The sequence below is a fragment of the Oryza glaberrima genome, chromosome 9 (assembly GCF_000147395.1).
Source record: "Oryza glaberrima chromosome 9, OglaRS2, whole genome shotgun sequence".
NCBI lineage: Eukaryota > Viridiplantae > Streptophyta > Magnoliopsida > Poales > Poaceae > Oryza > Oryza glaberrima.
Window position 1 is genome coordinate 19755089 of NC_068334.1, and position 25886 is coordinate 19780974.

Below are 25886 nucleotides of genomic sequence, written 5' to 3' on the forward strand. Positions count from 1 at the left end.
GCTACCAACTGCTATGATATGTTCAATCAAAAAAAAGGAATCAGCGTTCCGCCATTACCGGTATAATGGGTGTGTTTAGTTCACACCAAAATTAAAAGTTTGGTTGAAATTGAAACGATGTAATACAAAAGTTGAAAGTCTGTGTGTAAAAAAGTTTTGATGTGATGAAAAAATTAAAAGTTTAAAGAAAAAGTATGGAACTAGACTCGGTCTAAATGAAAGCTCGGATTAGTGGAGCCATGTCGGCAGCCGTTTTTATTTATTCGTCTGTTGGCAAACCTAGATTTGATAACCTAAAATTCTTGCTGAGCTTTTCCCAAAAGCTGAGCTAGGCACGTGGAAATATTAGCATGTGAAATCCATGGCTCATTCTACCGTACATGACGAATTTATGAGGCTTCCAGTCAACTTCAGAGCTTACTCCAATAGTACTATATACTACAGTAGGTAGGCTTGTCCAATAGTACTCTCTTCGTCATAATGTAAGGTCTTGTTGAGTTGACGAAAAGAAAATTTTTGGATATTACATCGGACGTTTGATTAGATATTGGAAGGGGTTTTCGGACACGAATAAAAAAACTAATTTCATAAATCATCTGAAAACCACAAGATGATTTATTAAGCCTAATTAATTCATCATTAGCACATGTGGGTTACTGTAGCATTTATGGCTAATCATGGACTAATTAGACTCAAAAGATTTGTCTCGCTATTTTCATGCAAACTGTGTAATTAGTTTTTCATTTTATCTATATTTAATGCTCCATGTATTTGTCAAAAATTCGATGTGACGTTTTTGGGAAAAAAAATTTGGAACTAATCAAGGCCTAAGTAGTACTTCCTCCGTCCCAAAATATAAAGGATTTTGGAGGGATATGATTTCTAGTACGCAGGTACTTTGTCCAGATTTATAGTACTAGGAAGTGTCACATCCCTCTAAAAATCCTTATATTATAGGAGGGAGGAAGTATAATATAGGGTAGTTGTCCATATTCGTAATTTTAGCATATATTACATCTATACTATTTATATTGGGATGGAGGGAGTACTATTGATCAGTCTAGGATTGATTGCTCACGTAACTGTCTAAGAGTTTGAATTGAAATATAAAATTCAAAGTAATGGAATTACATAATGCACAAGATACTATTTAGCAATGCGATTAAACACCGCGTGAAGCAACTTCACTTATTACATTCAGGATATGATGTAGACAGGGCAACTAGCATTTCTTTATTTCTCTCATTTAGTGATTATGATTTATGTGTGGGATACTGGGATTCGTGGAAGGAAAGCAGCGACCTCCCAAATATATAGTAGAGTTGCCTCGTAACAAAATGATCAGAGTTTGATACTGGCACCAACAATTTATATATATGCTACAGTAACTAAAGTGATAACTGAGTCATACGGACCTGACGAATTAATTATACTTCATCGATCCCAAAATATAGGACGTTCTTTTTTTTTAATAAAAAAAAGATCAAAATCGATAATTTTTTAATTAATAATCATATTAACCATATAGTATATGCTAAGTACTATACACGTTATATCACTATATTTATATTTAAAGTACTTTGATATGATGTTAATTTTATATTTGTTGGAAGCATAACATAAAATAAATTAACAGTAAAAGTATATTATAGAAGATCATATAAAAAATATAGTGCTTATAATTTGAGATAGTACAAAGCAAAGTCGTTAGATCATACTGTCTTCCCACGTGCAAGGCCGGATAACTAGACTTGGTCACGTTCTTTTAAGTTTTTCCCTAGATTTTTACCGTGGATTACTTGCTCCACATTTTCAAAAAAAAAAAAAGAAGATTTGTTAAAAAAAAATCGTCTTCTGCTCTAGAGTTTAAGTCACTTGTTATAAGCTACTTCCTCCGTTTCATATTATAAGACTTTTTTAGCATTGTCCACATTCATATATATGTTAATCAATCTAAATATATATGTGTGAATAGATTCATTACCATCTATATGAATGTGATCAATGCTAGAAAGTTTTATAACCTGAAACAGGGGTAGTATTTCAAAGTTTTTTCTTAAAATATTACAATTAATCGTGTTAATCAGGTAAACAATCAGCCACGATAAAAAGAAGCAACTAGCAGGAGACTTGGGAGTCTACGAGATACTCACAGGTCACCGCCGGCATGTGTCAAACAAACAGTGCACCAGATTGCACGCCGAGGTAAGCAAACGGCAAGGAAATTTGGCGACGGTTCAGACCTGGATTGCATTAAGATACTCGATGTTTAGATGGCAACACATGGGTAACTACCTGTACGTCGAAGGCTTTACCTGACAGGCAGCTCTAAAATATACAGCACGAGCTCCATGGCTCCACGGCAGCATCTCCAAGACCTGAGCCCAAGTCCACGGCTGATGGAGATGCATCCCATTGCTTATCCAGAAACCCTGAAAGAATTCACATATAGTTAAAGATCAGAATGCAAACAAATGCAGATCCAAAAATGATAGATAGATGTGAAGTCATCGTTCTGGATGTCGCCGTCGTCATCACGACGACGGTGTGGGAAATTTCACCCAAATTTCAGGAATGGGATTAAAAAAAATAGACAAGTTTGTTTGAAATGCTGAATATGATGCACGCACGCCGTGGCTGTTTATTCACGTTTCTGAAACGCTGGATCCAAATGGGCAAGTGAAGGCGATGGCTGGCTTCAACCACTTGCCAAATCGGAAAGCGAGGTTCATCAACCAGTACAGCGAAGTGACTAGTAGAGCAACAATTATTTTGATAAAGACGTTGAACAAAAAAAAATCATTTTTGGAGGCATGGCACTAGTGTTCATACTATCTTTGTCTCTAATAGGGGTAGGCCCTTTGATGGTTGATTGGCAGCATTGATCATCTCATCATGGTCTCTTGTCCTGATTCCTGATCAGTTTCTTGCCTTCACGGCTTAGGGTGTGTTTAGTTGACGCCAAAATTAAAAGTTTAGTTGAAATTGGAACGATGTGACGGAAAAGTTGTAAGTTTATGTGTGTAGGAAAGTTTTGATATGATGGAAAAGTTGGAAGTTTGAAGAAAAAATTTAGAACTAAACACGACAGGTAGTTTTGAAACTTTTCCTGCAAACAATAGTCCCTTTATGAGAAGGATCGTTATGAGAAGGTGAAAAATACAGAACTGTAACTGATTTTCTGAAGCAAGAAAATACCAAAAGATTATTACTATGCATCAAAATGAGAAGGAACTTGTATATGAGTATCTGAGATTGTTAGGCTTTCTATGTCCAATCTACAATTTGTGAATTAAGTCTAGCTAAATGGTCCTTGCATTCATAAATGATAAAGGATGCATTTATATATTGTAACAGGAATGAGGCCTTTTGAGTGCCTTCAGCATCAAGTTGGAGTAAGTTACCAGCCTATGTGCACTAGGCCACAAGGGTAGTGGCCCTAAGCCTAGGCCCAAATTTCCATCGCAGATTTCACATTTGCATCTGCTACTCGAAATAGAATTTTTTTTTTCCCTGAAGTTGTGGACTGAAATTTCAAGGGGTGCCAATCACATACCAAGATCATCAAAGCAAAAAACTACATCGCCCACGAAATTCGAATCAGGTCGTCTTTGCCAAATCGTCAGTGAACCGTAACACTTGGAAGCACGCTAGTAAGATCACCAGTCCATAACGAATTCACCGGAAGAAACATCATCACCTCGGATTAGAGAATTAGAATAGAACGAGGCGACACGATGTATCGGGTATATTGTGAAATGAGGAAGATCATGTAAGGTTAGAGCAAGGCGACGGAGATGGGAGGCCGCACCTTACCGCCGGAGAGGACGGAGGCCGGAGATCCCGGCGGCGGCGCCCCAGATGACCGCCGTCGTCGTCGACGACAGCAGCGACCAGCCGCGGTAGATTGGTAGGCCTCATAGTCTTTCGGCCCACTGATCAGCCCTATGAGAAGAGACACAAGTTGGCCCTCTGGTGCATGTGGGCCCAAATCACAGCGGTTACGCTCCGTATCGCGTTCCGGCCCAAGTCAGCTCAGGATTCTTCTTCGGTTCAATGTCCTCGATTTGGAATAAGTTCACTTTGACTCTCTTAACTACTGACAGAATCTTATTTGTCGTGCCCTTCAACCGCCCGTAATATCGGATATCTCGACCCCTAATTATTAAAACCGTACAATTTGACTCCCTTACTGTCTGGTTGGTTGGAGGGAGTTTTTAGGAGGGATTGAGAGTTTAGAGAGATGAGGCTATTAAGTGTTTTGTTTGGTTGGGAGACATGGAAATTTTGGTGGGATGGGAATGGGGAATTAAGCAAGAAACTCTCTCCTTTTCAATACTTGGGTAGGGGTAGGTAATTGGGAGGAAATTCCTCCTTTACTTTTTCTAAGCAAATCTCAGCCATCCGTTTTTATTAATGACCTAATCTCCAACTAAACTCCTTGTCAATTTCCATCACCTCTACCAAACAAGATATTAGGATTAAAAATCAAATTTCCATCTTAATCTCATCATCAATTCCCTCGTGTAAACTCCCAATCCCCTTCCCTCGAGTTACCAAACAAGCCGTTGATGATTTTGGTCTTTTCAAGAGCAGTTTCGCTAATGTGACATCTACGTGATAGTGTTGACCTGAACTGTGGCGTTGACGTGGCGCTTAGATAGCATTAGAATTAAAAACATATATGTGGGCCCCATTCATCATTCAAAAAAAAAATTATGGGACCGTTCATGTGTCTCCCCCTCTCTATCCTTCTTCCAGAGCGGCGGCGGCGGCGGCGCCGACCACCTTGGTCCCCAATCCCGACTACTACGGCGCGCTACTCTAGCACCGCCTGATGGGCCCTGTGGTCCTCAAGGTGGCGACCACCGCCGGCAGCGGCATCGGCGTCGGCTGCGGAAGCCACCGATTTGATCAAATCATCCTCACCCACCCCACACAAAGAAGTGAGGGGAGATGGCGCTCGCGGTGTTAACCCGCATTGCCGCGTTGTGGAAGCCGTGGTTCTCGCCGGCGGCTCCCGTTCCACGACTCTCACGGCGGATGGTGGCGCCGTCCCCGGCTCCCGCGGCGTGGATGTTGTCGGCTCCGTCCTCTGCTCCTGCAGTTGCAGCACCTTCTCCACGTACGATTCCCTCGCCGCGCGCTGCCGGGTCCAGCTAAGGCCCCCTCGTCGTTGTTGTCTCATTCGCTACGCTGTCGATTTTGAAATGTGAGGGTGATCATGGAGGATAGCGGTTCGTGATCGATGATAGAAGAGCGATGGGTGAAGGTGATTAGTGATTCGGAGGAGAGTGTTCGTGATCGACGCATAAAACTAGAAGAGCGCGCTGCGTGGGATGGGTGAGGGTGATCACGGAGGAGAGCAGGGTTCGTGATCAACGCATAGATTAGTGGTGGGTGAAGGTGATTAGCGATTACGGAGGAGAGCTTTCGTGATCGACGCATAGAACATATAACTAGAAGAGCACGCTGTGTGGTGGGTGAGGGTTATCACGGAGGAGAGCGGGATGCGAAAAGCGGTGGGTGATCGAGGAGGAGAGCAGCGGTTAGTGCGAGCAGAAGCTAGACGCGGTGAAGGACCATTATCTTCTTTCTGCTCCTCCTCCTCCTCAATAGAAGTAGAATCGGCAGTAGCTGCGGCCGCCATGGATGCTTCGCTGACCTCCGATATTAGTTAGTAGTTCGTTAGAGAGACAGAGGATCGGAGAAAGAAGGTAGTGGGTAGTCATGGACTCGGCCCAATGACAGTGCACTTTTGTTTTTGGCCCATTCAGGCCGTAGGTGTTTTGTCTCGTTGATAACAGCTATGTGGCGTGTCTAGAAATTGGATTTGTGTCTCTTTTTTTCTTTTCTTTTAACTATTTTTTCTTATGTAAAATTTTCTTAGATTTATCTTAAAATTTAACACTGCCATGTGGTCCAATAAGATAGCTCAAGACGACCCAGTTTTAGAAAAATATACATTAGTCTCTAGATTTATCTTTCTAGACACGAAGTTAATTAACCTTTGCGGCGCCATCATCCCGTGCAACACCATCTCCTTCCTCCACCTCCACTTGTAACGCCATCGCCTCCTCCCCTTCCTCTACCTCCACGTTGATGCGATGAGAGCGTGGCTGGCAAGTAGGGAATTTGCAAGCGTCAATGACTACGTGTGGGCAGGGAAGAGATGGGAAAGAGGATGTGTGCATGGGAGCTTGCTGAGGGTGTGGCGGAAGCAGCAAGACAAACGTCGACGACGCCGTTGTTGTCGGGACGGAGACTACCGGCGGCGTGGTGGGTGAAGTCACAGGGAGTCGAGGCCGACAGGACAGGGAGATCGACGGGCTAAGGGCCAACCTCCAGGTGGCCGTGCAGACAAAGGAGAAGAGCAGGAAGGCGTCGGACGACCTCACTGCCGCACTCTCCGGCTACGATACTTTAGGGGAGAAGGTAATGCTCATGCGCGTCCAGGCAGTCGAGGACGAGGCCCACGCGGCAGGGCAAGAGAAATGTCAAAATAGAGAGAGAAGAAGAAGTTTGTGTCGCTGACACATGGGGTCCACCAATTTTTAATTTTATTTTAAAGCTGAAATGCCGTGATATATGGCTCCCATGTTAACTCAGCCGCCACGTCAGGGAGCAATATTACCTTGCGACCAAATGTGATCCGGTTTTATAAGTTGAGGGTCAGATCATACCTGCTATGCAGGGGCGAATTTTAAACTCGACGACAAATTGACCGAGTCCCATCATTCTAAGCCCACTAACTCTCCTGAATCTCCCTTGCGGACTTGCGGTTCGAACAGACCAAAGCTTGGGCCCTCGACTTCTAGCTTTCGCCGCCTGCAGTATTGGTAAGCCCTATGGGCTTACAGCCCACGTGTCGGCCCAACTCATGGCTGCTGGTGCCCGTGGGCTTCATGCTGCATCGAGTTCAAAAGAAAGGGGAAAAAAAAAAAAGGGAAAGGAAATCGTAACACTGCCCTAAGCACGCCTACTTTCAATGAAATCTAATCCCTCCATCCTATAATATAAGAGATTTTAAGTTTTTGCTTGTAACATTTGACCACTCGTCTTATTTAAATTTTTTTTCAAATATAAAAAACGAAAAGTTATGCTTAAAGTAATGTAGATAATAAAGTAAGTCACAAATAAAATAAATAATAATTTCATAAAATTTTAAATAAGACGAGTGGTCAAATGTTACAAGCAAAAAACTCAAAATCCCTTATATTATAGGACGGAGGGAGTAGTTATCTACCAATCAAATCAAATGTATTCTCATACTACTATCCTCCTCCTAAATAAGCCTAAAAAATAGAAAGGAAAACAAAAAACAAAAACGCCAAGAATCCACCAACTCGTCTCTGTGTCTCTCTCTGTACTTTTCTTTCTTCATTCATGCCGTGATCGATGATAGCAGCAGAGTGCAACCTCACCTCCTCCTCACCGGCTGCGGCGCGACGTCGACCCTCTTCCCCTTGCCGGAGGCGGCGGCGGCGGCGGCGGGGGGAGGAGGAGGGTCGGGCTGCGACTGGACGGCGCGGCGGAGGACGTCGACGACCTCGGACATGGTGGGGCGCTCCTTGGCGTTCTTGAGGAGGCAGGACTCGGCGAGCTTGGCGATGTCGCGGGCGGCCTTGACGGAGTACTCGCCGCGGAGCCTGGGGTCCATGATCATGCGGAAGTTGCGGCTGTCGGGGGCGAACTGGGCGACCCACTCCAGCAGCTTCTGCTCCCCCTGCGGCCGGTGGCGGTCCAGCGTCCGCCGCCCCGTCAGGATCTCGTACAGCACCACCCCGAAGCTCCACACGTCGCTCTTCACCGTCAGGTGCCCCGTCTCTATGTAGTCCGGCGCCGCGTACCCGTGCGTCCCAACCACCTGCCACACATCATCATCATCATCATCATCATCATCATACACCATCTTGAGCTCAGCTATGTATGTATCATATAGTAAGAACATGAAAAAGAAAAATTCAAACCTCTGATCGATTGGACTACGACAAGAAAAATAAACGAAGCAACTAAGACCGATTTATGGATAAGACATGTCTTTAGCGAACCGTTCAAAAGCCAAAATGACATCAAATAGGGTACATGAAGGTAAAAACAAAAAAAAAAACAATTTAAAACTAAGCAACTACAAATAGTTTATAGATAAAACCTTTATATATGTGTGTGTTATTAGTGGTTTAAAGCTAAGGCTATTAAGGGGGTGTTTGGATACCCTGACTAAATTTTAGTCCCTGATACATCGGATGTTTGGACACTAATTTAGAGTATTAAACATAAACTAATTATAAAACTAATTACACGGTGGAGGTTAATTTGCGAGACGAATATATTAAGCCTAATTAGTCCATGATTTGATAATATAGTGCTACAGTAAATATGTGCTAATCATGGATTAATTAGGCTTAAATAGATTTGTCTCGCGAATTAGCCTCTATTTGTGTAATTAGTTTTATAAGTAGTCTATGTTTAATATTCCAAATTAGTGTCCAAATATCCGATGTAACAGGGACTAAAGTTTAGTCAGTGTATCCAAACAACCCCTAAATAGACTATGATGAAAAGACCCAAAATCAACTTTAGAATTATGTTTTAGAATTCAAATTTTTTGTTGTGGCTAATAAGCCAATAAGCAGACAATTATAGCATTGATCCATTTCCTAAGGATAATAACATAGCTCAAAGCTCCTTCGCAATGCAGGAATTTCATGGAAATCTTCTAAAATTCCTATGTTCCAAAGGTCTGGTATGGTATGCCATAGAGCAGTTCTGCGTCAATGCTGACACAAGGTGGAAAATTCAGGGGGAGAAGAGTGATGCATGCGTGGCATGTGTGCATATGTAAGGAAGTGGTGGCAACTTGGTCCATGGCATTGACTTGCTGGATTGCGGTCAAGATTGTCAGGTACACATCAAACAGGTGCACTGGACTGCTTGCCTACTTCAGTCAACGATGCTTTAAAGGCTGTAGTATATAAGTTGCTTTCAGTGCCTGATGGATCAGACAATGCAGTTGCGAGAAGGCTATGGTTTTGTTTGTAATTCTAATAGCAGGTTCAGATGGAGACATACCGCTGTTGAGACGTGAGTGTTTGCTCCTGTTGGTCCCTCCCTTGCTAGCCCGAAGTCCGACAGCTTTGCTCTGAAGTCTTTGTCCAACAAAATGTTAGATGCTTTGAAGTCCCGGTAGATTACCTATCAAAATTGAGCAAATCAGATGAGGATCTTCCCTTTTGTACAAAATGGAAATGTCGTAACCAAAGAAGAAGAAAAGCTGAAGTAACTTTGTATACTAAGCAGCAGTACGCAATTAGCGCTGTAAATTATGACGATGACCTGAAAAAATGTGATAGGTTTAGCCTTCCCTAACAGCCTGTATATCTTGATGCTCACCAGCTATAGAGCCTTCTTGCCTAAGTCCTTAATTGTTTTCTAGATTGGAATACTTGGTTCTACAGCTAAACTAGAACATAGAGAGGACAAATCGTATACGTTGGTTGCAACTAGGAGTAGTTAGTACTGATTATGCTTTCAGAAAGTGTCAATGAAATTTGGTGCCTGGAATCTTACAGGAAAGTAATGGAGATGGAGATGGAATTGAACAAACCACTTTTGCCTCTTTTTCATCTAGCTCATCAATTCGTGGTCCTTATTTTCTCATTGACTTTACACTGGAATACTGGATTCACTGCACCTCTATTGCACTACCTCTAGTTACTATGGATGCAAGGTCAAAAGAACCTATTAAAACGTTGGTGCTGTCTCTCATCATATATTTTTATTGCCAAACTTTCTCCCACAAAAAACGAAATCACCTATTTGATAAAGATATATCTTTTCAGAGAAGTTGAAAGCAGGTGGACAATGTATGTCTGAAGTATACCTGAACTTGCCCTTCATGCAGGTAAGCTAATCCTTCTGCAGCACCCAAGATTATTTGAAGCCTTCTATTCCATGAGAGAGGAGGATAAGCTCGGACGAATAAGTGATCTTCCAGGCTCTTATTAGGCATATACTCATACACCAATAATCTTTGTGGCCCCCTTTCACCATCAACGGCACAATATCCAAGAAGCTTTACAAGGTTTGGGTGCTCAAGAACCCCAAGGAACTGTACTTCCGCCAACCACTGCTTATGTCCCTGGGAGCAAAATTAAAAGAAACTGCAAAATATTAGGAACAGAAGACAGGATTACTCATTAGAGGGATAGCATAGGAGATCAACCGCATTTGTTTTAGTAGCATTATAGCACAAAGCAAATATAGGAAACCAACAGACCTAATGCTGCCTTACAAGTAGTTTATTCATAACATCACTATAATTAGCGTGCATCCTAAATTCCTAATATACATCAACTGGTCAAGAAAAGACATCATAACTGAGTCAGTAAAATATCATCTAATTTGAGTACAGAAACTTGGAAAAATCCTTATATTTTTAGCAGACACCACTTAGAGAAAATGAAGCTTATGCTTGGGTATTCTATTAAGTTCAGGACTTGAAATTAATTATTTCCTGTACTCCACTAAACGATATATTCACTACCGGTTTGTCAGTCTTTAGACATCACTTGCATAAATTCAGAATGGATATAGAGTCGCAAAGCACATGGAAATTGAAGTTTCTAGCTGACTTTTGTTCTATATGTTCACGCACCAAAATTTTTCCTCCTAGTGAGTGAATAATAGTCAAATAAGACTAGCAACATGGTTGTGCAGGTTGCCCAGAAACGTAATCTATTCTATCCATTAGTCTTCTTTGATTGAGCAAATTAGCTAACGGAATATTGATTTAGAGTGAAAGGTTGGTTCGCATCATTTTCTAGGAGACATATTTCTACTGTAAGCATTCAGAGAAGACATGGTCTACTATTAATATTGATTGCCATTTGTTTTATGATGACCATGAATGAATATTCAACTTCCAAGTTTGAGGAAGTAAGGTTCCTAGATACTTGAAAAGTTCATTGCCGTTCAAATTCTATCCTGTATTTCCCCTCCATTTTGCTTTATTATGAATAAACAGTTGCCACGTGTGCCCATTGGTCCTATATTTAACCACATCTCCACGCCCAGCACCTCAACTAGTAATAGTTTATGCAGACCAGTAACTTCTATAGTCAACTGACAATGGACTGAAGTAATCCAATGCAATAGATTGACCCCATAAAATATACTATCAAAATTGTAAAATAACAGTAACAGGCAATATCTCATCCTTGAAAGTTCTGCATTTTGATCCTCTCTTCCTGTCAAGATTGTCTACACAGAGAGAGATTTTTAACATACTGATAATAGATAACCAAACCAATTTCAACATTTAGCAAGCCAGGAATATTTCCAATATTCCGGCAAACTAGAAAATGACTTGTGTCCATGGACTTCCTATGGATCAGAACAACATACTTGTCAGTTTATCCAGAGACCAATTCAAGATCAGCTAACACCAAGCACAGAATCCATTAACTTTACTCCCCATAATGAATCTTCCCATAACAGTCGTTAATCTAATCTAGTGGTCACTACTGATGATTTTCATCAAATTTGGCAGAACTACACATTAAAAACAAAAACTCGCTAAGTTGCCTGAAAGCATTCTTCTGCATTCTATGCCAGGATCTTGGCGAAGAGAAGTATCAAGAACAACAAAAATGGCATCATTTGGGATATCCCTTAAAAAAACACTTCCCTTATTTACCAGCACTAATTTCTGACAATACTGAACATAAGAGAGCAAACCTTAAACTAACAAAACTCATTCCCCAATTCTCCTATTCCCAAATTCCTATTCACCCCTAGTTATCAAACCGGAAATCAATCGCGCAGAATCACAAAGGGGGGAATACTACTCCTAGATCGGAATGGAGGATTCGTTCCCGGGTGACAACTGACAAGACATGATTGATGGTGTCCAAGAAAAGTCAAGAGGAGGGGGTGCAGACTGCAAAGAGAGACAGAGACAGGGGAACGAGAAGGAGGAGGAGGAGGAGGAGAGCACGCAAACAAGCGAGTACCTGGAGACCCCGCTGGTTGAGGCACTTGACGGCGACGGCGAGGCGATCGGCGGCCTTGCCGTCGGCGGGGGAGGAGCGGACGAAGCCCTTGTAGACGCTGCCGAAGCCGCCCTCGCCGAGCTTCTGGGCGCGGCTGAAGCCGTTGGTGGCGGCCTGGAGCTCGTCGTAGTCGAAGTCCCGGAGCTGGCCGTGGCCGCGCTCCTCGTACAGCGACGAGATGCTCCGGTGCGACGACGTCGACCCCGTCGACTTGCTCGCCGGCCTCACCGCCCCGGAGTCGTCCGACCTGCTCGTGCTCACCGCCGACACCGTCGTCGTCGTCGAGCCCCGCCTCCCCGACGATTCCTTGCTCTTGGACGACCTCCGCTTCTTGAACCAACCCAAGCAGCTCATTTCTTGCAGCAAGCAAGCACGCACGCACGCACGCGAACCGTGTGCGGTCCAAAATCCTTTTGTAGGCGAAGAAGAGGAGGCAGAGGCAGTGTGAACTGTGAACCGCGGAAGGTAGCAATAGCAAAGGGAGAATCAGAAAGCTCGCCAAGATTTATTTCGGCAGGCGAGAGAGAGGAGAGGGGAAGGGGGCGCGTACGTGCGGGGTTAGTACTACGTTTGATGAAGCGGCCGCGTCGGCCCGGTTGGCTCTGCCAACTCACCCCTCTCGTTTCTAAAAAAGTTTTATATAAAAATTGTTTTAAAAGATTATATTAATTTATAAATAAATAACAAATATATATTTTTTTAGAATTACACAGTACAACGCAGACACTCACAACGCACGCGCACTCACCCCTATGAACACACGCATGCAAACCCTACCCCTATGAGCATCTTCGAAGACTGGGCCGGCAAATTCTGGAAGAGACTGATGAAGTCACCACAGGCGCCTCGCTGTCGACGGGTACGTCACCTACCACTGAATACTTAATTAACTATATGTTAATAAATCACTACGGTTTATATAAGGCCAGACCCAGCCCAATACATTAAATATAGTTTCTATAAACTCCACATTATCAAGAAAGTAAGTATTAGACACTACTTTTTCATACTTCAATTTAATGAAGTACTACTTATCTCATATGATATCTTGGATATTGTGAAAAAACTATGTCTTGGATATTTCTTTTTTCCTCTCTATTTCCTTGTCATATTATTTTTTTTATTTTAGATGATAGTTTATTTAATGCTACGTAGGAGTACATTATTCTGGTTATTGCATTGAGGCTGGCCTAAGTGCTGCCGGTGGTGGCCGTTGCACGCGCGGTGAGTGGTAGACTGGTAGTTGATTGATCAGCTGATCGGTTGCTGCTGCTGGGGCGCACCTGGCGCACGCGGACGCGGTGTGGTGTGAGCTCGGCGGGCGGGATGGGGACGGCTCTGTTTGGTGTTGGGTTTTTGTTGTGTGGATTGCCCGCGTCGTCGTACGGGTCTCAACTACGAATCTGAACGCCTCGTCGGCTTCGCCAAATTCGCATGCCTGCGCGTCTCTCCCTGGCTCTGCAGGTGGCCGTGTTCGGTTGCATCACTGTATAGCAGTCGCAGCCCCCTTTTCTAATCATGGAATTTAAATTTACTTTGCATGAGTTGCGTGCGTGATGAAAACAACAGCTGTGGGATGGTGATGCGAGTGTGTAATCGAGAATATTTTTTAGGGAAACGAATATGTTGTTCTAGCCTGTGTTTAGTTCCACGTTAAAATTAAAAGTTTAAAGAAATTGGAACGATGTAACGAAAAAATTAGAAGTTCGTGAGTATAAGAAAGTTTAATGTGACGAAAAGTTGAAAGTTTGAAGAAAAAAGTTGGAATCTAAACATGGCCCTACTTTTTTATGAAAAAACATAGGATAAACGTAGATGTTTATAACCTGCGCACGTGAAATCTATTTGTATGAATACCTTCAGAAGACTAGGATCAACATATTTTAAAATTCAAGAAGTCACCACATACATCTTACAGATAAGTACGTCAACTACCACTGAAAGACTAATTAGCCGTAAAGGCGTCGTGTTACGTTTAAGATTTGAACTTGAGTGAGTTGACTTCACCAATTCAACCAGTTAAGCTACGCTTATTTTGCATGTGTTTATAGTATTTGGGTGTGCACTTTTTCTCTCTAATATCTTCACCCGCGTGGATTGAATCTTCTCGTCAGATATATACTGATATGGACCACAACAAACTTTATTATCACTATGTTTTACAGAGTTTCATAATCTATTTAGCTCCATCCTTGTATACATCGAAGTTGTCGGCCAGCCCAAATAATTTTGATGATCAATAGCCACAAGCGCGAGAATAATTGTGACGAAAGTCAAGAGGGAACATAGATTATAGTGATATATATTATTCATAGGCTCGTAGCTTAATTCATGTTTTGTTCGACGATTTTTGATATTGTTTACTTGCATATATGCCATGTGTTTGTTACGTTGGGCCCAAACAATACGACACATATATAGACCTAGTCGCGACAGTGTACATGATTCTTCAATTGTTTCTTGGGTAATGGGTTCCATGCATGTTCCAATAGTCCAAGTTGGGTGTTTAAAACTTGGAAGAAAATGTGAAAGAGGTGTTAGGTGAATTCACAGTTCAGTGCTCAAGACACCTTCAATGTCAAATACTCTAATCAATGCTGGTCAAGTGACTCCTAAAAAAAATTGTTGGTCAAGTGAAAATAATAAAATACAAACAGTCTTAGAATAGTGTGTTTGAGAGAAAGAAAACATATAATATCCCACTATATACATGGGATTTCAATAAAATGTCACTCAATGGAATGCATCGTATAAAATACCACTCAATACGTTGCCTACCAGATGAAATATTACTTTGAGGAGTTTTAACCATTTTTATACTCGAAATGCCCTTGGCTATGGCTATGAAGAGAGAGAGAGAGAGAGGGAGAGGGTGAGTCGGGGGAGGACCGGGTGCATGGCGCCGGAGACCTCGCTGAGAAGCGGTGGCAGCGGAAGGAGGACAAGACGGCGGTGGGGATAAGGAGGCGACAACAAGGATGAGACACCACTATGGAGGTGGAGATAGACCCGTCGTCCCGGTCACTTCTACTCGCTGCCCCCCTCCCCAAAAAAAAAAAAGCAAAAATGCAAATGGTGTGTTTTTCATAAAAAAAATACATATAATTTTTTTAAAAAAGAATTTAAATATTGATCACAAAATCATTCACCTAGGCCGAGTTTAGTTCCAAACTTTTTCTTTAAACTTCTAACTTTTTCATCACATCAAAACTTTTCTACACGGCTACACACATAAACTTCCAACTCTTCCGTCACATCGTTCCAATTTCAACCAAACTTCTAATTTTGACGTGAACTAAACACACCCCTATTCAGCTATAAAAACAAATAGAACAATCCATTTGTGTACTATAATAGTACACCACTGGAACAAGAAAGAGGGCTATTATTGACCCAGTTGTAGAGGGATCACATTGCTCAGCTCTAAACCATACTATTCCAAAGAACTTCTGCAAGACACCCACTTTGAAAAAAAAAAAAACACCTAAACAAACAAATTGCCCCTTGGAAGGACAGGACTAGTTAGTGCTGTGTGTTGACCTGTGTAAACAAAATCAGATTTTGTGTACCGGCTTTCTAGTGAACTGCGTACAAACGGTGCAGATGAGAGGAGACAACAGCAGCATCATGAAGAGCACTGGAGGAGAAGAGGACGGCGACGCCTCTGATGAAGAGAACTCGTCGTCGTTTCTCCTCCCCGGTCAAACACACGGGCTGCAAATCTGGAATGATGGAGAACCAAACAACCCGCTCAATCCAACGCTTACGTGTGCGTCTGTTAGGCTGTGGGCCCCGGCTGTCAGGCTGTGGGGCCCCGGTCAACGTCTTGACCGGGACGCGACTGTCGCGCAGTGACGTGCTGCTTGATGAACAACAACACCTGGTCTCTTCACGGTTAGCCCAAGTGTGAACTTAAAAGTACAGCCAATCAGCCATGGTTAGACTTTGGAACACGCAATGTTAACTTGGTTTCTGCGAAAATTGAATTGTCATATAGTCTCTCCGTAATTTTTTTATATATAGATCTTTTTAGATGGAGGAAATACTCACATGGTTTATTCCCTCCGTATTAGAAAGTTGTTTTTTCTCTAGAACGGAATGAAATGAGTATTTGGGAATCACGTAAAATTTTGTGTTCTGAATAATGGATTAGGTCGTGTTTAGTTCCAAAGTTTTTTTTTCAAACTTCTAACTTTTTTATTACATCAAAATTTTTCTACACACATAAACTTTCAACTTTTCCGTTATATCGTTCTAATTTTAACAAAACTTCTAATTTTGGTGTAAACTAAACACAGCCTTAACCTCGCTGTTCAGAGTTGGGACATTTGAAAGACAATACTGTATAATTCATATGTCAGGGAGCTAACTAAAAGTTCAGAAGAAAGAGCGAGTCTCAAACATTCCTCTACCAGTGTCAAAGCGTACGGAGCTATGCCAGCTTGTCAGCTGCGAGCTCACCATCTCGCCATAGTCGCGTGCCAAAAAAAAAAAAAAAGTGATTGATCACAAGAATCGCATTGCTGCCGGGTACACCACGCTGAGATCATAAATTTACAATCTAATTAAGAATAATTAATGGTATACTACACATTGTCAGGTCAGCCCGGTGAGCTTCAGAATTCGACGATCCATCATTCATCGCATCGTCATCAGGGCTTAGGTTGACGACGCCCCGGTCAATTCATCCACTCCAGCCGTTGTCATCATCATCATCATCTCCTCGTCTTGCTAACCGTCGCGTCCTCATCTTCTTCTTCCTCCTCCGGATTAATCTTCTGTCGCTTCTGCAATTGGTCAGCCTGTCAGCAATGCAGATCAAGAAGTTAATTAGCGAATGTAACTATTACTAAGCGGTGAACTGCGAAGCAATTCAATCCATGAGATGCAAGTCGTATGAACACATCTGAATGCATAGAATGTGTCCGGACAGCCGTGTCAATCGATCGATCTAGACGAACTTGGCTGGAAACAGTTTTGCTGTTGCAGCTGACGCGAAGGACGTTGACTCCCCTTACTGGAATCGCATGCTCATCTGTGTACTACTAGTACTGAGGAGGATTCAGGAAAAGGTAGTAGAAAGAAAGAAAAAAGAGTCAGGACTCGAGACTAGTTCAGTTCAATTTTTCCGTACCCTTTTTCTGAAACAAATCTGCCCTTTGATTTTGAATGACTAATAACATGTAGGTACGTACTTCATATCTAACGGATTTAATATATAACAGTGATCCAGGTTAGAAAACAGTACTGCAGATAGAACTCATCACCCAAAACACTGCACGGCTGCACCTACCTTCGGTCTTTTCTAGTACCAATGGTTTTGAATATTTTGATCTTTTCAACCACTCAATGTCATGCAGGTTAATTGGCGATTTAATCGCCTTTTCTGCAATTCTTAAATGCGACAAAAGAAACCATCGTCTTGGCCAGAGAATTCAGAGTTTACTAGTTCAAACATGGTATTTCTCTTTCACTGTCTAGTGCATAGTAGTATTTACAAGTAGTATCCAGCTAGCTTTTTACTTTCTTCATTTCTTTACGTGATCGGTTAACTGTCAGCTAGAGAATTTTGGATGGTCCGAAGATTTCTACCGGTATCTGTCAGTGTCCATTTTTGCAGAGCTGTACTACTGAGCCTTCATTCAGGTATTGATCGTTTTCGTTGACGGATCGGATCAACTGGACAAGCACGGCCATTGCCATTGCATCGATCACCATCGAACAAGGACCATCTATCAAATCCGGTTTCCGCGTTGCACAGATCCAGAGCTGTTCCTCTCGTCGGTTTAAGAATCAACTCCGACGCGCATTTACTATTCCTATACTTAATTAAGGTTGTTGCAGTCATGTCTCAGCTACGTGAAGACCGGGCGTGTCGATCATGGCGTCAATGGTGACCAACTGATGATCAACAGTGACAGAAAATGCAAATCTATTTTCTCCATTTTGAAATATAAGTATTTTTCTATTATTCAAAATTTATACTACAATATAAGTGTTTCTGGAATACTGGTTCTAAGGCACTGAATACATATTATGAAAGGGAATATAAACAATTTAAAATTTAACCACCATAGTGAGTTTTTTTTTTACAAAAAAAGCCTACTGTGGTGACTAAAAAAATCTTTTTACTCTAACCTTTAGTATTTACTTAAATAACTTTAAAATACTTATGTTTTGAATTAACCAATGTCATATATTAATCTAACTATAATATTTATTAAAGTAAAATTTACTCTATTTTAAACTAACCAATGTCATATATCACAGATGGTAAGCATATATGGTGTGAAGTGAAAATATGTGCTTATTTCTAGTCTATTATAAAATGAAGATGAAGATGAAGATGAAGATGAAGATTAAGTTTTTACGTAAAACAAGGTGGTATTAACGTATGATTGATTGAGTTTTAATTATTATAAACTTGAAAAATATATTAATATGGTATTTTAGAGCAACTTTCATATAGAAAATTTTCGCACGAAACGCACCATTTAGCAGTTTGAAAAGCATGCCACGAAAATCTTAATCTTCATTCAAATATTGTTGGAGAAAAGAACAGGACCAAGTCAAGTTCAGCTAGCGAGCGATGTGGAAATCTGTAGCTGCAAGCGAACGCGAAAGTTCAGAGAATGTGTCGCGCGCGGCGTCAGTGTCACTGTACCTGGCCGGCGCGGCCGCCGCCGCCGCTGCTTCTCGCCGCCTGCAGCTGCGACGAGACGCGGCCGGCGACTTCGGCGAAGCAGGCCCGCCCCAAGGACACGGCGGCCTGGAGGTGCGACGCCGTCGCGTCCTTGGCGCTGGCGCGTAGCTGCAGCAGGCCGCGGTCGATGTCGGCCTCGTGCCTCGCCAGCACCGGCTGCAGGTAGCTCTCGTAGACGTGCTTCGCGCCCTGAAAACGAACAGACATGGAATGGGTCTCTGAATGTTGAGAACGATGTCTCCTTGAGCGTTTCTGAATGTTCGGACTTCAGCTTCAGTTTGAATTCAGATTTAATTTTCTTTTTGCAGTACTTTTATGGTAGGTCTCTACTGTTAGTATTCGATCTTGGGGTGTGTTTAGTTCACGCCAAAATTAGAAGTTTGGTTAAAATTGAAACGATGTGACGGAAAAGTTGAAAGTTTATATGTGTAGGAAAGTTTTAATGTGATGGATCGAAAAGTTGGAAGTTTGAAGAAAAATTTTGAAACTAAACTCGGCCCTACTGTAAAAATAATCTCAACCATTAATTCCTGGGTTCTACTATTAGTAGAAAAAAGAGCACTGCTACAGTGTACTGAAAAAAAAACCATACAAACATAATTCTCAACCGTTTGAATTTTTTTACTAGATGAGCACACGTTAATTCTAGAGTTCTATATGATCAGATTTGTAAAACTCGAGTGTTTATAAGAAAAAAAAGTGATTGTATAGCCTTTTTCCCAGAAAAAATTATGCAACTACAAGTAGTTGAAGTGCTAGTGAAATACCTCAATTTTTACGGTTGTCGAGTGAGTGTACTACAAGAAACTAAATCTGATAATTGATTATCGGAACAGACAATTATTCACGAATGGATTAGTAACATTACAAAACCTAGACCATTGCATCAAAGCAAATATAGCACATTTGAGTTAATCAGGTGAGTGCTTACTCGTGTCTTTGGGTACCAGAGGTAGAGCACGAGCGCAAGCTTTGCCTCGCCGTACATGGGCAGCCATGAGACCGTGAAATCGGTGATCGTCTCCAACGTCGTCAGAAACGCGAGGAGAATCCTGAACAGCACAAGCAATTGTTCAGATTCTTCAGAATTCAGGCAGGATGCAGCATGATTTTGCAGGTTTGTTTGTGTAGGGTAATGCTTCATCACCAGTACTGACACCAGAAACGCAACTGATCGATCTGCGGTTTGTTCAGTTCCAGCGTCTTGTAGCAGTCATACGCCGGGTAGGCGTATCCTAAAACCAGCCTGCGTTGCAGAAAGATGCAAAGAGGACATGAATTGGGCTTTTCTGATCTCTTCCACGAACTGTTCAAACGGACTGAATATTTTTTCGAGATTACTCACGTCAGAAGTCTAGTGATAAGTAACACCGCCATCTTCAGTCGTCAGAACAAAAGAAGAACACAACAATCTGCAAAGGGACTTTTCAGAGATTTATCAAGCCCGTGATTAAAGAAGCAAAATTAAACAATGCAATGCAGGATTCAGATTTGCAATTGCAAAAACAAACGAAATTCTGAAGATACTGGGAACGTCGTCAGAATTTAATAGGGCCAAACAATCATAAAGATCGACGAGAAGGAAACCAACCAACAATGAAGTTAATACGGATCGCATTGCACAATGGAAAATTACCTCCTAGAATTTTTCACCCTGCAATCAAATGGCTTGGATAGATTTGTTGCGAGGGATGAACTGAAACCGAGAAGAGCGCGCGGTTAAAATATGCAGGGATGCGGTTAACACTGGATGGGATACGGAAGATAGCCCAACCGACGCCTCTTTTCGCGCCAGAAAAACGGTTAGAGGAAGCGGCAAAATAGATGGGCCAACAATTCATGGCTGAAGCCACGTTTACTGAAGATTGTTAACTGACCATGGTTAGTGGTGATGCCCTGCCATTTCACTTCTGGACTCCTACCCAAAATAAGCTGCAAATTGTTTGTCAGATCCCAAAATAAGCTGTATATTGTTTTTTTAACTACTCCCAAAAATATAAGACTTACTTTGACGGTCCAAAAATGAGCTTTGACTGTAAATTTCTGTAACACTACTTTTACTTGCAGTAACAAAATCATAGCCATAAGAAAGTAGTCTCGGTCTCTCGGACATGAATCCAATATTACCATTTTGTATGCCAAAATAAATATCTTTGGATTATTCGCTTGTCAAAGCTTAAAATTGGACAGTCAAAATATATCTTATATTTCTGAATAGAGGAGTAGCATTTTTAGTTTCCAGCAAAAACAATTTCCAGGTAGTACAGAGGGAAAGGCAGAGTAGGGCATAGTTTCTGGGGATCCAAGAATGTAAATTTCCAAGAGGTCCTAGGGTCCCAAATGCCAATTAGTTATGACATTTCGACCAACCATGTGGTCACTAACGATGGCCATTATTATACCAGCCTCCCTGATCCAGTGTGTATAATTGTTTTGACTTTATAATTTTCTTTAAAATTTCTTGGTTCTTTGGGACACATTCACAGAAGCCAAAGGCAAAGCATGTCTTCTCGTTACGCTTCGTTGTGGGCCATGTTGCTTTATCACCTGTAACCCTATAAAACCACATGCCAACAATCATGGATTAATAGGCCATGATGAACCATACTGAAAAGATGTCCAATTTATGTATGAACATACTGAACAAACTGGATTAATACTTCCCTCTCCCCATGTGATCTCACATGTTCAGTGCAATGTTCATCTTGGGAGGGATTTTACAGATCATCAATACAAGCTACCAGAGATCATTTTAGAATCAACAAATGGAATCCGTCCTACAAATACAACACTCGTAGTATCAGATAGTACACCAGCAAACCGGATGCAACTACGCAGCAGTATTTGTATAAACAATAGCACTATGGCACAAGAACTACTACTGCTAACCACCCATCACCCAAAAGATGAACAACGAAGAACACCGTGAAGGCGTTTCGCTGATGGCACATTGCCTTTGGTCACGCCAAAAATCTCTCATTGTACATGGCTACATGTATATCCTCCCGGTTGGTCAAAGCCATTGCCCAAACTCTGAGAGAGCTCTAGGTGAACGACTGCGCCACAGAGGAAGTTGTGACCAGACCAGAAAGAAGACCAACGAGGGTGCCGCTGTTGTAAGTGCTTGACTCTGTCTGAACAGCATTGTCCCGAGAGTCGACGAAAGTGTCATTCTGGAACGGCCCGCCCACGAGGGCTCCCATGGCGACGTTTGGGTTTGGGCTCGTAGAATGAAGATACTGGAATCCTTTGCAGCCTGTCTTTGCATCAGCGGGGATCGACGCCCCTCTGTGGTGTACCTGCTGTGGGTAGCTGCTCCCATATCCAACCAGGTAGCTAAGCTTCATTGGGTTGTCTCCCAAGATGTAATTAGCCTGACATGCAACAGAATATATGTTAGAAACTTACTGCACAACACCTTCCTGGTCAGATGCTACCAACACAGCAGAGCAGAAATAGTGTGTAGGTCATGAGTCATGACAGCCAAAGTTATCATAGAATGTAGTTAAGCCACAAAGGCAAGCAGTGTGTCACAATGTGCCGATGGCTCGTGACAAAAAAAGGTAGGCATGTAAATACAAGGAATGTTTTATGGTGTTTCTTGTTGAACTTCAACATGGCAAACTGGAATTTCAGTATCTTGCAAGGTTTTCTGTAGTTCACCTGTGATATAGCAAAATTGCGTATATCTGTAGGACTGTAGTACTTTCCACTGCATTGCACTGCTGCTGTTTGCGATGTGAGCATGTAGTCACTGTAAACAACAGCAAGGAATGCTGCATTTGTGGCATGCTGGAGAGAATTCCATCCACTTATCCACACCAATCCCCCTGCACAAAAATCACCATCATATAATGAAACCACAGGCAAACAAAATACAGTTTGCACATATTCTGTCTAACCCCAGAAAATACTATTTAATGTAAAAAAAAAAAGTGAACAACAAAAGCCTATGCATAAATTCTCCATGTATTGACCCATAATATAAGATCAAACAGTGGAAGAATTTCAACATACCACCAGTCCTACTGGCAGTAGCTGATGGAGAATCTGGTAGGAGCCCACAAATGACGGCTTCAGCAGTGTCTCTGTACATTTTGAGTCCCATGTTTTCAGCATTAGATGTCTGTTTGGATCCAAAGAAATTTAATCTTGACAAGAGCACCTGCACATAATAGACAAAATGCATTGAAAGTTATATTCTTTGGCTGAAGAGTGAACTAACGTTATTAAAGGAAGATAAAAGGCGTAGCTTCATTCCTAGTTCCCGAATAACAAAGTTGCTTCTTAAATGTTCATGCAAAATTGCAAACCTGTGTCCCTGCAAGTTTGTCATCCCAACTGAACCATGTTGGCCTTCCCCAATCAGCAAAAGCTTTTCCATTCTCTACAGTCACATAACTGAGGTATGTTTGGTCTCCTGTAGCATGATAGAGCCAACTCGCTGCCCACAGGAGTTCGTCTTGATAACCAGTAGAATTATAGTAGTTTTGGAGCTTTGGATAGGTGTCACTGGCGAGGCCTTTATAAGTATCAGCAAAAGTAAACAACTTCTGAGCATGTTGAAGAAGTGAATCAGAATATGTAGTGTCTCTGGATTTGAAAACAATTGATGCTGATGCCATAGCTGCTGCTGCCTCAGCAGCAACATCTGATCCAGGAGACTTTGTGTTAATCTGTGTGAGTGGTCTTTTCTCAGACATAGTCTCCGGCCTTTCCCAGCAGTTGTGATCTAGATCAGGATCACCAACCTACAAGGTAACAGTTATACACGTTAGTTGATTAATATCAAGACGTTCAACAAGGTGAGGTTGCTGCATCTATTGTACTGATCTGTTCAAAGAAATATATAATGTGTTCTTTGTTAGATGGACTTAAGGCAATTAACATGAACAATAAACTAGCTTATAAGTTATATCTGATTTCATCATCTTATGTACATTGTATTCTATTCATCAGGTATTGAATGTGCTGTACAACCTACCCAAGTAAGCATGACTAAACATGTTAACGCAAGCATTGAGTGATAAAACTTCCACACATACAGAAATTCAACTCATAAAAACATCTGGCATCCCCTAATCTTCAACTTTCAAAAACACCCATCCCCCTACCATCAAGGGCTAACTCTACATATTAAGAGATGTGTTGAACTTTACTCAATTAAGTATGGGACTACCATCCAAATTTCAAAGGGAAAAAAAAGGACTACCTTGGAACATTGTGGGTATATCATACGGAGAAGTCTATACTGATAGTGTGAAAAGAATGCAACTATAAAGACAAACTGGAAAGGGCATGGACATTGAACTTGCAACAAATGTGTTGATTTAAACCGATTTAAACGTATCAAGCCGAAAACGAAGTACCTCCTAACTATTAGGTGTCCAGATCACGACATCTGACCTGGCTTGCTTCTTACCAACCAAACTTTCCCTCTACTGAAAGTCTGAAATGCCGCCAGGCCGCAATAAACCACAACTAAAGCAAGCATAGATCACTCAAAATTTTTACATAGTATAAAGAATTATGCTACAGCTCTAACCTGAATGTAGAACACATTGTCAGATGGATGCGCATTGACGAGGAAATCAGTGATCCATCGGAGCGCATCAAGCGCAGGGTCCAGCTGCTTCGCGGCGCTCATCTGATCTCCATACTCAAGTATGGACCACGAGAGCACCGTTGCCGTGAAGGCCATCGGGAAACTAAACTTGATATGATCACCAGCATCATACATTCCCTTGGAAAGATCCAGTCCCGCTGGTTTCCCATCATCCAGCGCCGAGTCCCCCCTCCACGGGATCTGGTTGTTCTCCAGCTTCCCCGCTGCACAATACCAACAGAAATTACCAACAATTTAGCAAATAAGTACTTCTTTAGAGCTACTGAAGCTGAAAAGGGTTAGAGATTGTGCTCATTCAGCCTCCAAAACACTGCATCGGTGGCTGGAACAACCAAAACTCCAATATCCATAGCTAAATAAGCTAAATTCACAGTTTGGTTAACAGATTTAAGTGAAATCTGCGAGCACACATTTGCCAACGACATAGTAATCACCACAGAAAGGAACTGCTCTTGCAGAAGAGCGTAAAATTCACACTAAAAAAAAGTCAAAACTATAAGGTCACGGCCACTGAAATCGGTGAGAAATCTACCGACTCGTCAACTTTCCTACTGAGTAACGATTGGTGAAATTCTTCACCACCCAGAAGCAGAAACCATCAGATCACCCGAAACAACCGTATCAACCTCTCCAACTACCACCCCAAATGCGGAGATACTAAACGAACACACACACACACACACACAAGAGCTTCCAAGCTGGGCGCCAAGAAAGAAAAGGGCATTCGCCGCGAAATCCGCCGAATTGCGGAAGAAGCATTGCGGTGGCGAGGTGGTGAGCAGCAGCGAACCAGTGCGTGCGGCGGGGGCAAGAAGAAGAAGTGGAGCGAGTGGTGGTGGTGGTGGCGGTGGCAACTCACCCTTCTGGACCTGGAAGAACTGGAGCGCCACCCCGAGCGCGTCGCCGTACTTGGAGTCGATGGCCCCGGGCGGGCCGGGCACCGGCAGCGGCTTGAGCTTGCGCCCGCTCCCCCCGCCGGCCTTCTTCTTCATGATGGCCACCACCGCCGCCGTCGCCACCAGCGACGCCACCAGCGCCACGATCAGCCACCCGCAGCACCCCTTCGTCTTGGACCCCATCGCATTCGCCTCCTGCAACCCACCGGAGACGACGACGCCTCCGCGGCTCTGCTCGGCTCGGCGTCGGAGTGGGCGGCGAGCGAGCGAGCGAGCGAGCCGCCTCCTCTTCTACTGCAGGGGATGGGCTCGCGTGGGCTTTCGGCTGGGTTGGTGGTGGTGGCGCTCGTCGCGTACTCGCGTGTGGTGCGGCCGCGGGGGGGTTGGTGCACGGTCGGGGTAGGGGTGAGGTGGAAGTCTGGGAGTCGCTGTCGGGTGGGGCCGAGGCGTGGTGGGCCACGGCTGGCAGTGAGAGGGGAGGACTGAGCGCGTGGGGGTGTGTGGGTGAGGTGAGGAGTCGAGAGCACCGACAGGACAGGAGATAGACGGGCCGACGCGCGCTGGATGGATGGACGGATCGTTTGTGAGGGTGTGTGTCCGACCTGTAT

The 25886-nt window shown here is 42.8% G+C and overlaps 3 protein-coding genes across 4 annotated transcripts; all 3 read right to left on the reverse strand.

Annotated features, from left to right (window-relative positions):
* Nucleotides 1-7137: 7137 nt before the first annotated feature.
* Nucleotides 7138-12598, reverse strand: LOC127784814 (probable serine/threonine-protein kinase PBL19). The gene is made up of 4 exons (XM_052312203.1): nt 12015-12598; nt 9884-10141; nt 9073-9195; nt 7138-7867 (listed from the first exon to the last, which is right to left on the reverse strand). The coding sequence occupies exons 1-4, from the start codon at nt 12405-12407 to the stop codon at nt 7421-7423; spliced, it is 1221 nt and encodes a 406-aa protein (XP_052168163.1). The 5' UTR covers nt 12408-12598; the 3' UTR covers nt 7138-7420.
* A 3948-nt stretch (nt 12599-16546) lies between these two features.
* LOC127785403 (putative HVA22-like protein g) lies at nt 16547-20481 on the reverse strand. 2 transcript variants are annotated; one of them, XM_052312841.1, is made up of 6 exons: nt 20393-20481; nt 20102-20168; nt 19904-20002; nt 19688-19808; nt 18718-18945; nt 16547-16855 (listed from the first exon to the last, which is right to left on the reverse strand). In XM_052312841.1, the coding sequence occupies exons 2-6, from the start codon at nt 20131-20133 to the stop codon at nt 16769-16771; spliced, it is 567 nt and encodes a 188-aa protein (XP_052168801.1). In that variant the 5' UTR covers nt 20134-20168; nt 20393-20481; the 3' UTR covers nt 16547-16768. The 2 variants fall into 2 exon arrangements, with proteins under 2 accessions (XP_052168801.1, XP_052168802.1); XM_052312842.1 differs by lacking the exon at nt 16547-16855 and having other exon boundaries at nt 18608-18945.
* An 898-nt stretch (nt 20482-21379) lies between these two features.
* On the reverse strand, nt 21380-25584 carry LOC127784802 (endoglucanase 24). The gene is made up of 6 exons (XM_052312182.1): nt 25242-25584; nt 24302-24585; nt 23070-23507; nt 22774-22921; nt 22420-22586; nt 21380-22130 (listed from the first exon to the last, which is right to left on the reverse strand). Exons 1-6 carry the CDS (start codon nt 25459-25461, stop codon nt 21801-21803), a joined length of 1587 nt encoding a protein of 528 aa, XP_052168142.1. The 5' UTR covers nt 25462-25584; the 3' UTR covers nt 21380-21800.
* Nucleotides 25585-25886: the final 302 nt, after the last annotated feature.

Bases quoted from the DNA above. Each gene is read 5' to 3' on its own strand.
- LOC127784814 (XM_052312203.1), bottom strand. From the start codon at position 12,407: ATGAGCTGCTTGGGTTGGTTCAAGAAGCGGAGGTCGTCCAAGAGCAAG. The intron at 10,142-12,014 runs GTACTCGCTTGT...TTTTGCTCCCAG, and splicing joins TCAACCAGCGGGGTCTCCAG to GGACATAAGCAGTGGTTGGC. The intron at 7,868-9,072 runs GTATGTCTCCAT...GATGTGTGGCAG, and splicing joins ACACTCACGTCTCAACAGCG to GTGGTTGGGACGCACGGGTA.
- LOC127784802 (XM_052312182.1), bottom strand. From the start codon at position 25,461: ATGGGGTCCAAGACGAAGGGGTGCTGCGGGTGGCTGATCGTGGCGCTG. The intron at 24,586-25,241 runs GTGAGTTGCCAC...GGTATTGTGCAG, and splicing joins GTTCTTCCAGGTCCAGAAGG to CGGGGAAGCTGGAGAACAAC. The intron at 22,131-22,419 runs GTGAACTACAGA...GTTGCATGTCAG, and splicing joins GCAATTTTGCTATATCACAG to GCTAATTACATCTTGGGAGA.
- LOC127785403 (XM_052312841.1), bottom strand. From the start codon at position 20,133: ATGGCGGTGTTACTTATCACTAGACTTCTGAC. The intron at 20,003-20,101 runs GTGAGTAATCTC...TCTGCAACGCAG, and splicing joins CTTATCACTAGACTTCTGAC to GCTGGTTTTAGGATACGCCT. The intron at 18,946-19,687 runs GTAAGCACTCAC...GTTCGTTTTCAG, and splicing joins TCTGGTACCCAAAGACACGA to GGCGCGAAGCACGTCTACGA.